This window comes from Giraffa tippelskirchi, chromosome 9 (assembly GCF_054371585.1).
Source record: "Giraffa tippelskirchi isolate mGirTip1 chromosome 9, T2T-mGirTip1v1.2.pri, whole genome shotgun sequence".
Lineage (NCBI taxonomy): Eukaryota > Metazoa > Chordata > Mammalia > Artiodactyla > Giraffidae > Giraffa > Giraffa tippelskirchi.
In genome coordinates this window covers 47,836,919-47,857,172 of record NC_137283.1, presented here as the reverse complement: position 1 = coordinate 47,857,172, position 20,254 = coordinate 47,836,919, and the positions used below count along the sequence as shown (strand labels likewise).

General features: G+C 37.9%; 1 protein-coding gene across 1 annotated transcript in view; it reads left to right on the top strand.

Moving 5' to 3' along the window:
* DOCK3 (dedicator of cytokinesis 3) overlaps positions 1-20,254 on the top strand; it is a 276,490-nt gene that overhangs the window by 11,139 nt on the left and 245,097 nt on the right. Inside the window, exon 2 of the mRNA XM_081525200.1 lies at positions 12,131-12,214. Coding sequence (XP_081381326.1) covers positions 12,131-12,214 — 84 coding nt within the window. The remainder of the gene's footprint in view (positions 1-12,130; positions 12,215-20,254) is intronic.

Below are 20,254 nucleotides of genomic sequence, written 5' to 3'. Positions count from 1 at the left end.
ATCAGGGTCTTTTCCAATGAGTCAACTCTTCACATGGGGTGGCCAAAGTATTAGAGTTTCAGCTTCAACATCAGTCCTTCCAATGAACACCCAGGACTGATCTCCTTTAGGATGGACTGGTTGGATCTCCTTGCAGTCCAAGGAACTCTCACGAGTCTTCTCCAACACCACAGTTCAAAAGCATCAATTCTTCGGCGCTCAGCTTTCTTTATAGTCCAACTCTCACATCCATACATGACTACTGGAAAAACCGTAGCCTTGACTAGACAGACCTTTGTTGACAAAGTAATGTCTCTGCTTTTTAATATGCTATCTAGGTTGGTCATAACTTTCCTTCCAAGGAGTAAGCATCTTTTAATTTCATGGTGATAGAGCATCATTTTCCCCACAGATTTGTATCTTAAGAAATTTCAAAGTTGATACAGCCTTGGAGGAATAAATTCTGAAGCATTACAAAACTGGTCTCCTGTACTACCATTTCAACTTCTTGGGCATCAATTGTTTAACTGGACTTTCTGACTATTGGATGTTGTTAATGCAAACAAGTCATTATAACAGTAATACAGTGATGCTTGTTTGCTTTCTTACTGAAATCCCAAGGAAAATCACTAATTCCAGTCAGTGGTTCTCTTGTTTGTTTATTACTTTTCTCATCTGGCTGTGATGCTCTCTGGGAATTTGGGGGTGGTGGTGGTGGTGGGAATATGGGCTTCCCAGGTGGCGCCAGTGGTAAAGAATCCACCTGCCAGTGCAGGAGATGCAAGGGCATGGTTTTGGTCCCTGGGGCAGGAAGATCCCCTGGAGTAGGAAATGGCAACCCACTCCAGTATTCTTGCCTGGAAAATTCCATGGACAGAGGAGCCTGGCAGACTACAGTCCATGGGGTCACAAAGAGTTGAACACAACTGAGCATGCACGGAGAGGAACAGACAAGAGTAGATTGAGGATATGTGAGACTCCATCAGCTTGGTATCAGTGACTTGAAATGATAGTTTTGTTTTAATAGTCTTTCTAACTCTCTTCATTTCTGTTCTCTGTAGCTACTTCAAGTATTATTCTTTATCTTCCTATTTGCCAGCCACTCTGCCTTTTACTTCTTTCCCTAGTCACGCATTTTCAAGCTAAACCTGAATTGAACTTGTGCACGGGAAACTGGTTAATCAACTCTGTGAAAGACAGAAGTGGCTCCTTTGCTTTCCTTTCAAGTGAGATTTAGTGCCTTTATGAAAACCTTAGGCCTGTTAAAAGAACTAACTCATGGCCAAGGCTGTGCTCTGTAGGAATACCTGACTTTGGAACAGAGGCAGTGATCTGGGAGTGATAGAGTCTAATGCAGATGTGGTCTGTGCAAGGTGCAGTTTCCCCTCTGGATGGCTGCATGTAGGTAAGACATCTGGTGACAGCCATCTTGTTATCATGAGGAAAAGCAGGAAGGAGGAGGGTTGTGTATTGTTATTATTTTTAATTGGCATATGGTTGCTCTACACTGATGTGCCAGTTTCTGCTGTACAGCAAAGTGAATCAGCCATATGTATACACATGTTCCCTCTTGTTTGAATTTTCTTCCCATTTAGGTCATCTCAGAGCACCAAGTAGAGTTCCCTGTGCTACGTAGTAAGTTCTCATTAGTTGTTTTGTATATAGTAGTGTATGTAAGACAGTTCCAGTCTCCCAGTTACCCATTTTTTATTGATGGACTCTTGGGTTGTTTCTGTCTTCTACTATTGTGAATAATGCTGTAATGAACATTTGGCATCCAAGTACCTGTTTGACTACCTGTTTTTAAATCCTTTGGAATTACTTAGCATTTGGTAATTCTATGTTTAGTTTTTTTGAGGAACCACCCATACTCTTTTCTATATTGCCTGTGCCATTTTACTTTCCCATCAGCAATGCACAAGGATTCCAGTCTTTTTACATCCTTGCTAATACTTGTTATTTTTTTAAAAAAAGCTTTTTATAAATGGCTATCCAGATGGGTGTGAAGTGGTATTTCACTGTGGTTTTGATTTGCCTTTTCCCTAATAATTAGTGAAGTTGAGCATCTTTTCATGTGTTTATTGGCCATTTGTGTGTTGTTTTTGGAGAAATGTCTACTCAGTACTTTGCCCATGAAAAAAATTTTTATTTTGAGCTGTGCTGATTCTTTGTTGCTGTGCATGAACTTTCTCTAATTGTGGTGGGCGGGGCTTCTCATCACAGTGGCTTCTCATTGTGGAGCACAGACTCTAGGTGCTTGGGCTTCAGTAGTTGTGGCACATGGGCTTAGTTGTCCAATGGCAAGTGGGATTTCCCCAGCCCAGGGATCAAACTTGTGTCCCTTGCATTGGCAGGTGAATTCTTAACCATTGGACCGTCAAGGAAGCCCCTAGAGTGGTTCTTAAATATACTTTAACTTCGGGATGTGTTTTTCTGGATAGTCCCTAATTGTTCACTTCATAGAGAGTATGTAGTTTAAAATAAACTCCATCATTGAGAGAAAGAAACTCATGCAATTGTTGTAGACTGGTGAAAGCCTTTCAAACATATTTAAATGAAGATATAAGTTGATAGAAATTATTAAACAATTCAGCTCTGAAAATAGAGTTTGAAATTATTTTCAGTTGTGATTAGAAGGTGGAAGATAAAGATGATACTGAGATTGTATGTTACAGAGATTGGCAAGATGGTATCAACTATAGTTTGTTGCAGGAACCACAAAAAGGAAAAGAAAGTTAAACTTTGTTTCTTGACAGGAGTGGAGGAGGAGGTTTTCTGAGGTAATGAAAAACAGGTAGTAACATGAAATTCAAAATACAAGTCTAACTGGAAAGTGAAGATACTTCAAATGGGTTCTTTTATTGATTTAGTAGACATTTACAGAAGATCTGGTATGTACTAGGCTCTGGGGACACAAAGAGTTGGACACGACTGAGTAACTGAACTAAACTGAACTGAGGCTCTGGGGAACAATGAAGGAAGGCTATACAGATCTACCTACTTTCAAGACTTTTAATCTAGACGATTGTGAAAATTAGATTAGGGAAGTTTTATGAAGTTAGTAGTTAAAACAATGCAAGTAGACAAGAATTTTTAGCTAAGAATTATATATTTATGGAACTTTAGATCTAGAAGGGACCATAACGTAGCACAGTGTTCTTATTTTTCAGATGGCATCACCAAGGTCAGAGGCATATGGTAATTTACTCAAAGTCATATAGTTTGGCTGTTTGGGTCTTGAATTCAGATGCTGATTCTCTAAAAAGGCTTTTTTTAGAAAAGAAAAAACAACACTATATCACTGAATCTTGTGTAAAACCACTGGAAGATAGGAATTAGTCTAGAAATATTTATTGAATACCTGCACTGTGGAAAATTTAATGGAGTAAACAAACATACTCCAGTTCTTGAGGAATCTTTTTTAAAAACTTGAACTATAGTTGATTTGCAGTGTTGTGTTAATTGCTGCTATATAGCAAAGTGATTCAGTTTTATATATATATATATATATATGTATATATATATATATATATATGTATATATACTTTTTAAAAATATTTCTTTCAAGTCTGGTTTCCTCAGTGTGTATGCCCAGCAGTGGGATTGCTGGGTCATATGGCAGTTCTATTTCCAGTTTTTTGAGGAATCTCCACACTGTTCTCCATAGTGGCTGTACTAGTTTGCATTCCCACCAACAGTGTAAGAGGGTTCCCGTTTCTCCACACCCTCTCCAGCATTTATTGCTTGTAGTCTTTTGGATAGCAGCCATTCTGATGGGCGTGAAATGGTACCTCATTGTGGTTTTGATTTGCATTTCTCTGATAATGAGTGATGTTGAGCATCTTTTCATGTGTTTGTTAGCCATCTGTATGTCTTCTTTGGAGAAATGTCTGTTTAGTTCTTTGGCCCACTTTTTGATTGGGTCGTTTATTTTTCTGGAATTGAGCTGCAGGAGTTGCTTGTATATTTTTGATGCCCATCAGCAGATGAATGGATAAGGAAGCTGTGGTACATATACACAATGGAATATTACTCAGCCATTAAAAAGAATACATTTGAATCAGTTCTAGTGAGGTGGATGAAACTGGAGCCTATTATACAGAGTGAAGTAAGCCATAAAGAAAAACACCAATATGGTATACTAACACATATATATGGTATTTAGTCAATCGGTAAAGATAACCCTGTATGCGAGACATCAAAAGAGACACAGATAAATAGAACAGTATTATGGACTCTATGGGAGAGGGTGAGGGCGGGATGATATGGGAGAATGCCATTGAAGCATGTAAATTATCATATGTGAAATGAATCGCCAGTCCAGGTTCAATGCATGATACAGGGTGCTCAGGGCTGGTGCACTGGGATGACCCGGAGGGATGGGATGGGAAGGGAGGTGGAAGAGGGGTTCTGGAAGGGGAAAACATGTACACCAATGGTGGATTCATGTCAATGTATAGCAAAACAAATACAATATTGTAAAGTTAAAAAATAGAAAATAAACTAATTAAAAAAATGTAAAAAAAAATATTTCTTTCCATTATGGTTTATCATAAGATATTGAGTACAGTTCTCTGTGCTGTACAGCAGGACCTTGCTGTTTATCCATGCTACGTATAAAAGTTTATATCTGCTAACTCTAGCCTCCCACTTCATCCCTCCCATAACCCTCTCCCCCTTGGCAACCACCAGTTTGTTCTCTATGTCCATAATTCTGTTTCTGTTTCATAGATAGGCTCATTTGTGTCATATTTTAGATTCCACATATAAGCGATGTCACATGGTATTTGTCTTTCTCTTTTGGACTTACTTTGTTTAGTATGGTAATTTCTAGGTTTATCCATGTAGCTGCAAATGGCATTATTTTATCCTTTTCATGGCTGAGTAATAGTCCACTGCATATATGTACCATGTCTTCTCTATGCATCCCTCTGTCGATGCACATTTAGGTTGCGTCCATGTCTTGGCTGCTATGAACATAGGGGTGCAGGTAGCTTTTCACATTATGGTTTTGTCTGGATCTGTGCCTAGAAGTGAGATTGCTGGATCATATGGTAATTCTATTTTTAGTTTTCTGAGAAACATCCATTCTGTTTTCCACAGGGATTCTTTCAATTATAATTATTAGACATCCATCTCAAACTGAAGCAGAAAGGAGAATTTACTGGTTCATGTAACTAAAAAAGGCGTGAATGGATCTGACCTCAGGAGACTGGGATCAGGGCCTTAACATATCAGGATATCTGTGCTTCCATTTTACATTTTGGTATATGCCTATGTGTTGAATTATTTTTTGCAGTCATTAACTTCAAAAAATTTACTGTTTTCACTTTGGGGACCATAGCTCCTGGCAGCTCTGGGGTTACATCTTTACAGTTCATGATGGAATAGGAAAGAGTTAGTTCCTGTTGGGAGGATTCAGGGAGTGAATGGCGTGGCCCAGTCTACTTTACATGCCTACTTGGAGGCGGTGGAGAGGGTCTGACTGATAGCCCCACTGAAATCACATAGAGTGGGACAATTTCTGTAAAACATGAGAGTTAGGAATGCTGGGCATGCAGAACAGTAAAGTGATAGGGCTACTTGATGCACATATACACGAAGCTACAATTAAGGTCAATCATGTGATAGAAGTAGAATGTGCCAGAGGACTTCAGGGCCTGGAGGATTCATTTCCAAGAGTGCAAAAACAGTCTTGATGTGTGGATAGGATTTTTGTCAGTGAAGACGAAGCAGGAGAGAGGATCCAGGCAGTAGGAAACGGTGAGGTATGAAAGGGAGACTCGTGCAAGGTTATGTACTGGAGACTTGTTTTGGAGAACAGTGACTAGACCAAGTCTTATGTCATCGGGAGGAGATTGAGAGGGCAGGTTTGGCTGAGAGTGTCAAAGGCCTTGGATGTAAGGAGGAATATGGGTTTTATTCTGCGGGCAGTAGGGAGCCAATGAAACATTTTGATCAAGGGAAAAAACAATTTTAGGAATGGAAATGGAGGAAGATAAGAGTGATTTTAGATTCAGGAGAAAGAGATAAAATAATAATAGAATTTATTTTCACAGGAACTAGACACTACTGTTCCTCACATGGAAAATCTATAAGGATTGTGAACAAATCACTTAACTACCTTCTATTTTCCTCTTCAGTAAAATAAAATAAATACACTGTACTAATCTTTACTAACTCTAGATTAGAGTTTATGTATAGTTTCAATAAGAAAATATTGTGTTGTAGTAGGCATTATTGCTTTATAAATGACTTACTGACTTTGATACATATGAGAGTATTTTTCTCTGTGGTATTTGGAGATTGTAAGTTGGAAATAGATTATTGATTGAGGAAATGATCTTTACATTTTTATTAGCTCATAAAGTAAATGGAAGTAATACCTTGGGTTGCATTTTCTTTTAGATTCTTTATTTTAATTAGGTAAATGACAGAAACAGGTTCTAAAACTGAAGTATGGTGCTACATGTTAATGTTTTTTTCTTCTAATCATATATATATATGTATATATATTTTTTTAATTACTAAGAATTCTCAAAACTGCCTTTGTAACTGAGACTTTTGACACCTGTACTCTAAATCAGTGCTGGAGCTCCTGTGTGCACTGCTTGTGCTCCTGAGTCTCAAATTCTTGGAGAGAAAGCTTTACCTCCTCTGTCTATGCATGTGTGCATGCTCAGTAGCTCGGTCGTATCCAACTCTTCAGGACCCTATGGACTGTAACCTGCCAGGCTCCTCTGTCCATGGAGTTCTCCAGGCCAGAATACTGGAGTGGGTTGCTGTGCCCTCCTTCAGGGGATCTTCCCTGCCCAGGAATCGAACTCATGTCTCCAGCATTGTAGGTGGATTCTTTACCACTGAGACACTGGGGAAGGCCCCCTCTGTGTGTACCTCTCCCTAATAATTCACTGTCTCTTTGACCAGGATGGGAGACTGACCCCTTGCTGTCCTCTTCCATCTGTCCTTTATCCCTCTACTCTTAGCTTCCCCATTTGTCACTCTGCAAACCACCTTTTAGAAATCTTTATTCTTTTCCTGTCTCACCAGACATTGCCTGCTCTCTTCCCCACCTCATGACTAAATCTTGTTTGGGACTCAGTTGAGATATCTAGCTTATCTCTTGTATTAAAGCATGTTCACCCACTTAAAATTTTCTCTTTGCCTATAGTGTTTTTGAAGCACATTTTAAAAAGATGGTCTCTAACTTTAAGTGCTCTTAGCTAGAAATACAAAAAGATCACCCAATAGTTCTTAATTTGTAAGTAGCTGGTTTTCATTTAAAAGTGGAGACTCACTGCTTAATTTGCTTTACCTGGCAGCTACTTTATAGGCTGTGTATGTTAAACTTTAAAAATTACTTTTTGATAATTTTGATGAGATAAAACGGAATCAGTTCAGTTCAGTTCAGTCACTCAGTCGTGTCTGACTCTGTGACCCCATGAACTGCAGCACGCCAGGCCTCCCTGTCCAACACCAACTCCCGGAGCCCAGCCAAACTCATGTCCATTGAGTTGGTGATGCCATCCAACCATCTCATCCTCTGTCATCCCCTTCTCCTCCTGCCCTCAATCTTTGCCAGCATCAGGGTCTTTTCCAATGAGTCAACTCTTTGTATCAGGTGGCCGAAGTATTGGAGTTTCAGCTTCAACATCAGTCCTTCCAATGAACACCCAGGACTGATCTCCTTTAGGATGGACTGGTTGGATCTCCTTGCAGTCCAAGGGACTCTCAAGAGTCTTCTCCAACACCACAGTTCAAAAGCATCAGTTCTTCGGCGCTCAGCTTTCTTCATAGTCCAACTTTCACATCCATACATGACTACTGGAAAAACCATAGCTTTGACTAGATGGACCTTTGTTGGTAAAGTAATGTCTCTGCTTTTTAATATGCTGTCTGGCTAGGTTGGTCATAGATTTTCTTCCAAGGAGCAAGTGTCTTTTAATTTCATGGCTGCAGTCACCATCTGCAGTGATTTTGGAGCCCCCCAAAGTAAAGTCTGTCACTGTTTCCATTGTTTTCCCCTCTATTTGCCGTGAAGTGATGGGACCAGATGCCATAATCTTAGTTTTCTGAATGTTGAGTGAAAAAGCCAACTTTTTCTCTCTCCTCTTTCACTTTCATCAAGAGGCTCTTTAGTTCTTCTTTGCTTTCTGCCATAAGAATGGTGTCATCTGTGTATCTGAGGTTATTGATATTTCTCCCGGCAATCTTGATTCCAGCTTGTGCTTCATCCAGCCTGGCGTTTCACATGATGTACTCTGCATATAAGTTAAATAAGCAGGGTGACAATATATGTATACAATATGCATATGTATGTATGTACTTTAAAAAATAAATAGTGAAATAATAATTTCAAACACTTACATAGTACTTTGTACCAGGTACTATTCTAAGTACTCAACACATATTAATTGTGTTGTTATTGTTTAGTCAGTAAGTCATGTCCGACTCCTTTGTGACCCCATGGACTACAGTCTGCCAGGCTCCTTTGTCCATGGTATTCTCCAGACAGGAATACTGGAGTGGGCTGCCATTTCCTCTTCCAGATTCCTCTACCCCAGGAATCGAACCCATGTCTCCTGTATCTCCTGCATTGGCTAGTGGATTCTTTACCACTGAGCCACTTGGGAAGCCCCATTCTATATAATAACTATACAGTAAACCACACAAAAGCACAACCACTTGTAGAGTATGCACACGTGCCAATGTACGCCAGATGTGAACAAACTTACATAGTTGGACATGCAAGTGCACATTTGCTTCTTTGAAGGTTTGCAACTTGAAGGTTCATATATAGGGAACTATATTTTAATATATTTAATATATACATTAAGTATATTTAATATATAACTATGTTTAATATATATTTATATATTATATATTATATAAATATATTTAATATATATAACTATATTTTAATATATTTTCCATTAATTTATATAATCCTTATTCCAGTCCTCTACACTATTTTGATTACTGTACTTTTGTAGTAAGTTTTGAAGCCTGAAAGTGAGAGTTGTCCAACTTTGTTCTTTGTTAAGATTGTTTTGGATATTTGGGTCTGTTGAAATTCCATATGAATTTTAGGATGTGTTTTTCTATTTCTTGGGGATTTTGATGGAGATTCCATTGAATCTGTGGACTACCTTGGGTAGTAGTGTCATCTTAATTCTACCAATCCATGAACATGGGGTGTCTATACTTAATTAGATCTTTAATTTCTCTTAGCAGTGTTTTGTAGTTTTCAGTACTTCTTTGATTAAATTTATTCCTAAGTATCTTGTTATTTTTGGTACTACTGTATATGGAGTTGATACAGCTGAAGGCTGTTTTATTGAGTTCTCCATCTCTTTTTTTTTTCCTTGCAATGTTTTGTTAAAGAAACTGCATTTTTTTGTCCCATGATCTGAATCTTGCTAATCATATTTCTGTGAATTCATTTAATATGCTCCTTATTCCCAGTATCTCCTTTAAGTTGACAGTTCTATAAGCATCACCATATTCAGGTTTGAGTTTTATTTTATGATTTTTTTCATGGGGCACTTTGTTTAGTAGTTATATAATTTCTTGTTTCCTCTTTTCGTGATGTTAGAGCTACCAGTGATCATTTCCTATACCCATTCATTTATTGGGAGTCACCAAATGGAGATATTCTACCTTTGCCATCACTTCTTTGTTTGTTGTCTAGAGTATTTTTTATAGAGAAACTTCTCATCAACTATGTGGGTATACTGAGGTCTAGTTTGTATTAGAAAAGCATGTTTTCTGTTTTTTTTCTGTTCTGTTTTTTTCCCCTGTTTTGTGAATTTTCATAGTAGTAAATTGATTCCCTAGCAACCTTTGAAAAGTGACCAATAAGCTTTTTGGGGAATCATCAGTCTTATTAACTTATGAATGTAAATATATTGATATACTATCCTTTTAGTGAGTAGTGAAACTCTCCTGGTGCTGAAAGTTCTTTTAACCTGACCATAGTAGTTTAGCTATTAATCATAGCTTCCTTGGTTTTTAGTATGATAAGGTATTTCATGCTTACATTAAGCATTTTCTGTCCTAAACTTGGCTTTTTCCCAAGGAGCCCTGGTTCCTTTTAGTGCGAAATAATATATTTAGAAATCACAATTTTAGTGCTAGAGATTTGTCATTGTTTGTAGGCCTCATCCGGAACTGTACATTACTACATTGTCTTTACTTCATAAATCTTACATCTGCATTTTCTGTACCTTAAAAGCAAATTCCTAAATAATTACTTACTTGCTTTATTCTCCAGTACTCACACAACAGTTGTAGAATAGCACTACTAATCACTATATCCACAGTATGATTAGTGAAAGCAGACTAAGATTTTTTGAAGTTTTTTTAAATCCTTAGAATATGTTCCATTAGGAATATATAGTCAAATTGCTTTCTCTTGACACATTATTTGGAATAGTTCCTCTCTTTCTGGTTATGCCACTAACTTGGCTATATACCTGTGTATGTGCTCAGTGGCTTCAGTCATGACCAACTCTTCGTGACCCTATGGACTGTAGCTTACCAGGCTCCTCTGTCTATGGGATTCTCCAGGCAAGAATACTGAAGTGGATTGCCATGTCCTCCTCCAGGGGGTCCTCCAGGCCCAGGGATTGAACCTGAGTCTCATGCATCTCTTGCATTGGCAGGCAGGTTCTTTACCTCTGCGCCACCTGGGAAACCCACATCCTTCATTGGAGGGATGCAGCCACACCCCAGAGCCCTGCAGGAGTAAACATCCCAATCTCAGCAGTCTTCCAGCATCTGGCAGTGTTCTCCACCAGCTTTACCCAACCAGCCATGGGGCAGGGAGGAGGCTGTTGATGCTGCCTGTGAGAGCAGCTCCCCTGGGGCATAGAGTTCCGGGGAGGAGGACAGAGAGTGGATCTCAGGGCAAACAGGTCTTGTAGCACCATATGGATGTGCATTTTTTCCTCTCATCTCACACTCCTTATCCCACCACCACCAATGAAATGATAAATTCTTTGTAGGCAGAGATTATTTTATCTTTCTGTAAAAAAATTGTTTTTTATTTTATATTGGAGTATAGTTGATTAAAAATGTTGTGCTAGTTTCAGGTGTACAGCAAAGTGATTTAGTTATATATGAATGTGTATCTATTCTTTTTCAAATTCTTGAAGCTCACAGTGACCAATGACATCTGATGTACCTGACAGATATAGAGAAGAATAGAGTGAAACCATCTATAACTAATAGGTTTATTCTTTGTGATACTCCTGCAAATAGACTATATAGGCCTGAAAATAGTCCCATGATTGTAGAGAGAAAGCTCTACGTTTTTTTCAAGCCTTTTGCTTTTCTAGCAAATATAATTGTTTTCTTTTCTATTTATACATTAATTTGAAAAATCATTTGAAAGCCAGTCTTGAATGAAGATAGTTATTAAAATGGGAAGTTTACATAGGTTCTCTGAATATGAACAAAACACCCAGTTTCCAACAACAGAAGCTTGTTCATAATTTTAATGTTCTTGTCAATTAATGGCAAAGGTTAAGAAGACAGGAGTGCTGAATGCTCTGGAGATTGAAATAATAGCAAGGATCTTGATAAAGAATTTGTTAAGGAGTGGATGATGCGGAGAAGGCAATGGCACCCCACTCCAGTACTCTTGCCTGGAAAATCCCATGGATGGAGGAGCCTAGTGGGCTGCATTCCATGGGGTCGCTAAGAGTCGGACACAACTGAGCGACTTCACTTTCACTTTTCACTTTCATGCATTGGAGAAGGAAATGGCAACCCACTCTGGTGTTCTTGCCTGGAGAATCCCAGGAACGGCGGAGCCTGGTGGGCTGCCATCTATGGGGTCGCACAGAGTCGGACACGACTGAGGTGACTTAGCAGCAGTTGTGATGATGTTAAATTCTTAAGTGCTAATTCGATTTATTTTAATTTTGCTGTAAGATATGGCTCAGAGATTGCACACTTTTGACCTTAGGAAAGCTGTCTTGTTGTTAATATGTAGATGCCTGCAAGGACTTACAGGGGCTTACATATTTAGAAAATGAATTAAAAGAGAGAGCATATATTTAAGAAAATTTAGTGCCTAATTTCAGTGACACAGAGCCTATATCAGTATTTAAAATCCTAATTGACATGTTTATCCTTGGTTTTCTAGTGATATGCAGCTTTCGAGGATCTGTTCCCCAAGGGTTGGTCTTAGAAATAGGAGAAACAGTCCAGATTCTTGAAAAGTGTGAGGGTAAGTATGGACCTATAAATTATAAGACACAAATAGTGATCATTTTTGGCAGTATTATATATGTTTATTTTGTAGTACTGGGTTATAAGCAATCTTTTTGAAGCCATGATTAATCATATTATGATACACTGCTATAAAATCATTCCTGATCTCTGTTCAGCATAACTGATGAGTAATTTTGGCTCTATTCTAATAGCAACAATGAAATAACTATTGTTGACTGTCAGAACATGCTTTTTATATACTATGTCAAGTAATTATTTTTAATTTCCTACAATCAAATAGGTAATATTTTACTCCTGATTATCTGCATTTGAATAGAACTGAATTATAATTGGTTCATTTGTATGTTTCTGTCTGATTGGCTGGATATGATCAGTTGTAATTAAAACAAGGCAGTATATATGCTCAAATGAAGTTTGACTTGGCTATCTTCTTCTGTGACATTTTTGTGTATTTTTGCTATAATATTTATTCATTATTGAAAAATACCACATTCTAAAAGATTATTCACTGTAGCCAACAAAATATATGGGAAAAATACAGTTACGGAGATAGTACACAAAATCAGAGCATTGACAAAAACAAAATTGATGTCAAAATCAGTATTCCAAAGTTGATAGTAGTTCAGCATGACTAGAAACCACCTCAAATTATTTAACAGAGTGAAAATGTTGCTAAGCGAGCATGGAGATAGTACAGATGGAAGTGGAGCTCTGATATAATTTACTATTCAGATGGGTATGGAAGTAAGTGCAGCTTACTATGACCCTGGAACTGTGTAAGTTTGGTAGTGTACTTTTCTGGAAAGGGAGCTCTAGCACAGGACTCATTTTAATAATTTTCTTGAAATAGTAGTTTAAATCAAAACGACTTAATGATAAAAAAAACTCAGCAAAATAAGAGTAGAAGGGAATTTTCTTAATCTAATAAAGGGTATCTAAAAGCCTGCAGCACGCATCATATTCAGTTGTGAAATACTGAGAGCTTTCCCACTGAGAGCTAAAAATGAGACTGTTATAAAATAAGACATTGTGGTTTGGAGGCAAAGACAATAATTAAACAGAATAGAGGGTCCAGAAATAGACCATCATGTTTATCTTCCAGTGATATGAAAAAGGTGGTATTGCAGTGCAGTGGGGAAATGATGTCCATTACAATAAGTGATGCTGGGCTGATTAGACTGAAGAATGATGGCCTAGTCAATAAATGGTATTCGATCAGTATTGAAACCAGTGAATCTTGAACCTGACTTCAGAGCACGTACTACAAACTGAATTCCAGATGAATGGTCAATATAAATGTGAAACGTAGAGCAATTGTGCACCTTGAAGGAACCATAGGAAAATATCCCTTCTGGGCTAGGGGTAGACAGAGATCCTTTATTGATAAGTTGTACTTCATTAAAATGAAGATCTGTTGTTCAAAAGATATCATTAAGGAGGGCTTCCTTGGTGGCTCAGTGGTAAAGAATCTACTTGCCAGGGCAGGGGACATGGGTTTGAGCCCTGGTCCGAGAATATCCCACATGCTGCAGAGCAACTAATAAGCCTGTCCGCCCCAACTGTTGAGCCTGTGCTCTAGAGCCTGGGAACCACAACTACTGAGCCCATGTGCCGCAACTACTGAAGCCCATGCTCCTTGGAGCCTGTGCTCTGCAACAAGAGAAGCCACTGCAGTGAGAAGCCCGTGCACTGCAACTGGAGAGTATCCTCCATTTGTTGCAACTAGAGAAAGCCTGTGCAGCAGTGAAGACCCAGCACAGCCAAAAACAAATAAATAAAATTTAAAGAAAAAAGATACCATTAAGGAGAGGTAAAAGGCAAGTCACAAAGTGAAAGAGATATTTGATAAAGGACTTATATTCATATGGTATTTGTCTTTCTCTTTCTGACTTCACTTAGTATGATAAACTTTAGGTCCATCCATGTAGCAGCAAATGGCATTATTTCATTCTTTTTTATGGCTGAGTAACATTCCATTGTATGTATGTGTCACATCTTTATCCATTTGTCTGTCAATGGACATTTAGGTTGTTTCCTTATCTTGGCTATTGTAAATAGTGCTGCTGTAAACATAGGGGTGCATGTAGCTTTTCAAATTATGATTTTCTGCAGATACATGCCCAAGAGTGGGATTGCTGGATCATATGGCAACTCTATTTTTAGTTTTTTGAGGAAGATCCATACTGTTTTCCATAGTGGCTGCACCAGTTTATGTTCCTATTAACAGTGTAGGAGGATTCCCTTTTCTTCACACCCTTTCCAGCATATGTCAGACATCTTTTTGGATTTCACTGGTATGAAATTAGAAATTAACTACAAGAAGAAAACTGGAAAAAAAAAAAGCCCACAAACATATGGAGACTGAACAATCAATGGATCATTGAAAAGTCAAAGAGGAATGAAGATAAAACAGTTCTTAGAGGGAAGTTCATAGTGATACAGGCCCGCTTCATGATATAAGAAAAATCTCAAATAATAAAAATGCACATTAAAGAAACTAGAAGAAGAACAAGCAAAACCCAAAGTTAGCAGAAAAAAGGAAATAAAAGAGTGGAAATAACTGAAATAGAGACCTAAAAACATAAAAGATCAATGAAATTAAAAGTTGGTCCTTTGATAATATATGATATTGTTGTTTAGTCTCTAATTCGTGTCTGACTTTCTCGTGAAGTCATTTACTGTAGTCTCTCAGGCTCCTCTGTTCATGGGGTTTCCCAGGCAAGAGTACTGAAGCAGGTTGCCATTTCCTTCCCTTGAGGATCTTCCTGACCCAGGGATCGAACCTGCATCTTCTGCATTGGCAGGCAGATTATTTACCACTGAGCCACCAGGGAAGTCTGGAAAATATATATGAAATTGATAAACTTTTAGCTAGATTCATCAAGAAAAAAGGACAGAGGGCCCAAATAAATAAAATCAGGGATAAAAAGGGAGAAGTTAAAACTGACACTACAGAAATACAAAAATTACAAGTGATTACTGTGAAAAATTATATGCTAATAAAATGGATTGCATAGAAGAAATGGATCAATTCCTGGAAATATGCAAACTTGCAAGACTGAATCAGAAAGAGAATATATGAACAGACTGATTACCAGTAATAAGTCCAGGATCAGATGGCTTCATAGATGAATTCTACCAAACATTTAAAGAATAGTTAATACTTTTCCTTTTCAAACTGTTCAGAAAGTTAGTGAGGAAGGAACACTTTCTAACTCATTCTATGAGGCCACCATCATCCTGATAACAAAACCAGATAACAACGTGATAACACACACACACAAAGTTACAGGCTAATATCACTGATGAATGTACATGCAAAATCCACCACAAAATATTATCCAACCAAATAACAAACCAAACCAAATATGTTGAAAGGATCATACACCATGATCAAGTGGGATTTATCCTAGGGATGCAAGGATGGTACAATATCTACAAATCAGTTAATTAGATACATCACATTATCAAATTTAAGAATAAAAATCACATCATCTCAAGAGATGCAGAAAATGCATTAGACAAGTTCAGCACCTATTTATGACAAGAACTGTCCCTGATAGCTCAGTTGGTAAAGAATCTGCCTATAATGCAAGAGACCCTGCTTTGATTCCTGGGTCGGGAAGATCCACTGGAGAAGGGATAGGCTACCCACTCCAGTATTCTTAGGCTTCCCTTGTGGTTCAGCTGGTAAAGAATCCGCCTGCAATGCGGGAGACATGGGTTCGATCCCTGAATTGGGAAGATCCCCTGGAGAAGGGAAAGGCTACCCACTCCAGTATTCTGGTCTGGAGAATTCCATGGACTGTGTAGTCCATGGGGTTACTAAGAGTCAGACACAACTGAGCGACTGTCACATTCACTTTTCACTGTCAGCAAAGTAGGCATAGAGGGAACCTACCTCAACATAATAAAGGCCACACATATATTAAAACCCACAGCTAACATAATCAGTGGAGAAAATCTGAAGGCTTTTGCTCTAAGATCAGGAATAAGACAAGGGACTTACTTGGTGGCACAGTGGATAAGAATCTGCCTGCCAGTGTAGGGGACATGGGTTCAGTCCCTGGTATGTGAAGATTCCACATGTCACAGAGCAACTAAGCCTGTGCACCACAACTACTGAGTATGTGCTCTAGAGCCCACATGCTGCAGCTGCTGAGCCTGCATGCTGCAACTACTAAAGCCCTTGTGCCTGGAGCCTGTGCTTTGCAACAAGAGAAGCTACCACAGTGAGAAGCCCGTGCATCACAATGAAAAGTAGCTCCCACTTGCTGCAACTAAAGAAAGCCCGTGCACAGCAACGAAGACCCAGTGCAGCCAAAACTAAATAAATTTTGAAAATTATAAAAAACGGAATAAGACAAAGATACTCACCACTTTCATTCAACATAATGTTAGAAGTTCTTGTCACAACAATTAGGCGGGAAAAAAAAAAAAGCCACACACATAAAAGAAATCCAAATTAAAAAGGAAGTAATAAAACTGTCACTGTTTGTAGGTGACATGATACTATTAATATAGAAAACCCCAAAGACTTCACAAAAAACTGTTATTCAATAAGTGAATTGTTATTCAAAAATTGAATTCAGTAAATAAATTCAGGAAAGTTGCAGGATACAAGCTTAATGTACATAGGTCTGTTACATTTATCTATTTGAACAATGAAGTATCAGAAAGAGAAATTAAGAAACAGTCCCATTTATAATTGGATCAAAAGAGTAAATACCTAGGAATAAATTTAACCAAGGAAGAGAAAGACTTGTACTCTGAAAACTGTAAAACATTGATGAAAGAAATGGTAAACAAGACAAACAAATGGAAAGATGTACCATGCACATGGATTGGACAAATCAGTATCGTTAAAATGACCATACTGCCCAAGATAGTCTATGGATTCAGTGCAGTCCCTATCAAAATATCAAAGGCATTTTCACAGAACTAGAACAGATGATCCTAAAATCTGCATGAAATCCAAAAGACCCTTTATAATCAGAGCCATGTTGAGAAAGAACAAATCTGGAAATACCATGCTCCCAGGCTTGAAACTGTACTATGAAGATATAATTATTCAAACAGTATGGTGCTGGCACAAAAATAGACACATGATCAGTGGAACATGATAGAGAGCCCAGAAGTAAACATATACTTATATGGTCAATTAATCAGTGACAAAAGAGGCAAGAATATATAGTGGGGAAAAAGACAATCTATTTAATAAATGGTATGTGGAAAACTGGACTACTTTTTCACACCACATACAAAAATAAATTTAAAATCAGTTATGAAATACTACAAAAATCAAAATACAGGGATTTTAAAATGTAATATGCTCACATGGACAAAGAAAGTTGGCAAGGCTTTGAAGAGTGGAAACTATGATTTAACAGACACAACATATCTGAATCTCAAGCATGTAGTAGGAATATCTTGAAACTACCCTTATTTACACAGCAGATCCTTAAAAGGCCTAGGAACTTACAACCACCAGGCATCTTTGGAAATGAGGATGAAATTATGTAAGTCTTCTCCCTTTAATTCATTTGATGACTACTCCTTGTTCATCTGGTAGAGGTTTTGAGGTTTATTAGAAAATGAAGGATAAATAGAGCATCTGTGTATTGGGACACTTCATGCACATTTTTGTAGGAGATAGGTTATGTATTGAAAACTGGAGGATTAAGTCACAGCATACCTACTGAATACTGAGTATGGAAACTTCTAACCTTCACTTTCCACTTGGCCTTTGAAATTGTGGCAGCCAGAGATTTACTTTCCAAACAGAAGATTAGAAGACTTTTATCACTTATCTGAACTTGGCATGATGAGAGACCTAAATAAAGATGCTGACTCTGTCAGTTACTGACTTATTATTGCCTCTTAAGTTCAAAACGTACCCTTCTAGCCCTTCTTGTGATACTGGAGCTGGAAGCTCTGGAAACCACGTTTCTTCTTTGACAGCTAGTCTGTGTTCAGTTCAGTTCAGTCGCTCAGTCGTGTCCGACTCTTTGCAACCCCATGAATCACAGCACGCCAGGCCTCCCTGTCCACTCTGCCAATAAAGGGGCATTGTAGGGAGACAACTAGGCTGGAGGTTGAAGAAAAGAGTTGATTCTTCCTATTTTTATTTTATACCACTGGCAAACTGCTCTGAAGACAGTTGGTCCCTGCAGTATTCCTTATGTCAGGCAGTGGTCTTGGTTCTGGTGAATGGCCTCTAGCATTTGACACTGTGGCAGTGGTTAGCATGTTTTGCAGCAGCCCACTGTTCCTCAGAGATCTGTATCTTAGCCTTTTGGGACCCTTTCTATAAGTTGTTATTGTTTAGTTGCTAAGTCATGTCCAACTCTTTTGCAACTCCATGGGCTGTAGCCCCCCATGCTCCTCTGTCCATGGGATTTCCCAGGCAAGAATACTGGGATGGGTGGCCATTTCCTTCTCCAGGGGATCTTCCTGACTCAGGGATGGAACCTGCGTCTCCTGTATTGGCAGGTGGATTCTTTACCGCTGAGCCATCTGGGAAGCCCCACTTGGTGATTACCCTAGAGTTTAAAACATGCATTCTTGACTTACTAGAGTCTACCTTAAAGTTTTACTTATACCACTTCCAATAATGCGTGAACTTTACAATGATTCAATTGCATTGACTCCTATTATTACATTTGTACCAGTATTGTCATATATTTTCTGTCTGTATTTATTTGTTTGCCCACATTTTTACCATTTCCAGTGCTGTTTCTTTCTTCTTTTCATGATTCCATCTGGGATCACTTTCTTTTTACTGTAAGTACTCCTTTTAGTGATGTTTTTTTAGTGCAGGTTTGCTGCACACTCATTCAACTTTTGTTTATGTGAATCTATTTTTTAATTTGTCATCATTTTTAAGGGTATATTTTCCCTAGGTGTAGCATTCTAGGTTGATGAATATTTTCTTTTAACATTTTAAGGATTTACTTCATTAATTTTTGATTTCCATCATTTCTGTTGAAAAGTCACTATATTATTATTATAGGTCTCCTAAAGGTAATGTGACTCTGCCTAGCTTCTTAGCCTCTCAGCTGCTGCTTTCTGCTGGGCTTCTTAGAAATTTTCCCTGAATTACCACTGTAGGAATTGGGCAGTCCCACGAGTGGATATTATATTGAGTAGCTCTCAGTGTCAACCTTTTTTTCCTTAACTCAATGGGACTCTGATTTTTGCTGAAATGTCCTCATGGAGAAACTCAGCTGATGTGATTCTCTTTTCTCAAGGATTATAGTGCCTCACATCTTGTCTCGGATAGTTGCTTTCCATTGCTCTTACACAGTTGTTTCCTGTATTTTTTTCAGGTTTATATTTGTCTAATGCGAAATGTTTTGTCAGCGCTAGAACCAGAAGTTAGTAAATGTATTTTATATATATTTGAATTCTAAAAGCGTTTCTAAAATGTCTTATTCAATGGAGAACCATAAACTTAAAGGAGCAGTAACTCATTTGGGAGTAAAATTTCTCAATTTTTAATGTCCATTTATTTATTGCCAATTATTATCTTTTATACTTACTGCACATAAAGATTTAAAATAGCAATAAATTATTTTGTATGCAAATAATACATAAGGTTATTCTTTAACAGTTTGTAGTGAAATAATAGAAAGAGGATTTTGAATGTTGACCTTTTGAATAATTATGTCCCCCAATTTTGGGGCTGAATTCATTCTAAATTTCTTTTTTTTATGTAAGTGGTTGGTACTTTCTTCCATGCCTATTAATTATATAATTGGAAAGAGGATAAAGAGTTGGATGGGCTGTGCATATTTTTATTGATATACCAAAGAAAAAGTTACTATTTTTAGAAGATTGTAGATATTTGTTTTGGTCCCTGACTTTACAGTTGGTTCCTTCTCTCAAGTGAATCTCTATGTGGATCTGCCATTCATAATGAGTGACAATTTTTTAAAATTATTTTTAATCATGATATGGAATGAAATAGAAATTGTGCCTTTTGTCTACCTGTCTTAATTCAGGGATGAGCAACTGTTAGCCCTGGGATGGGAGT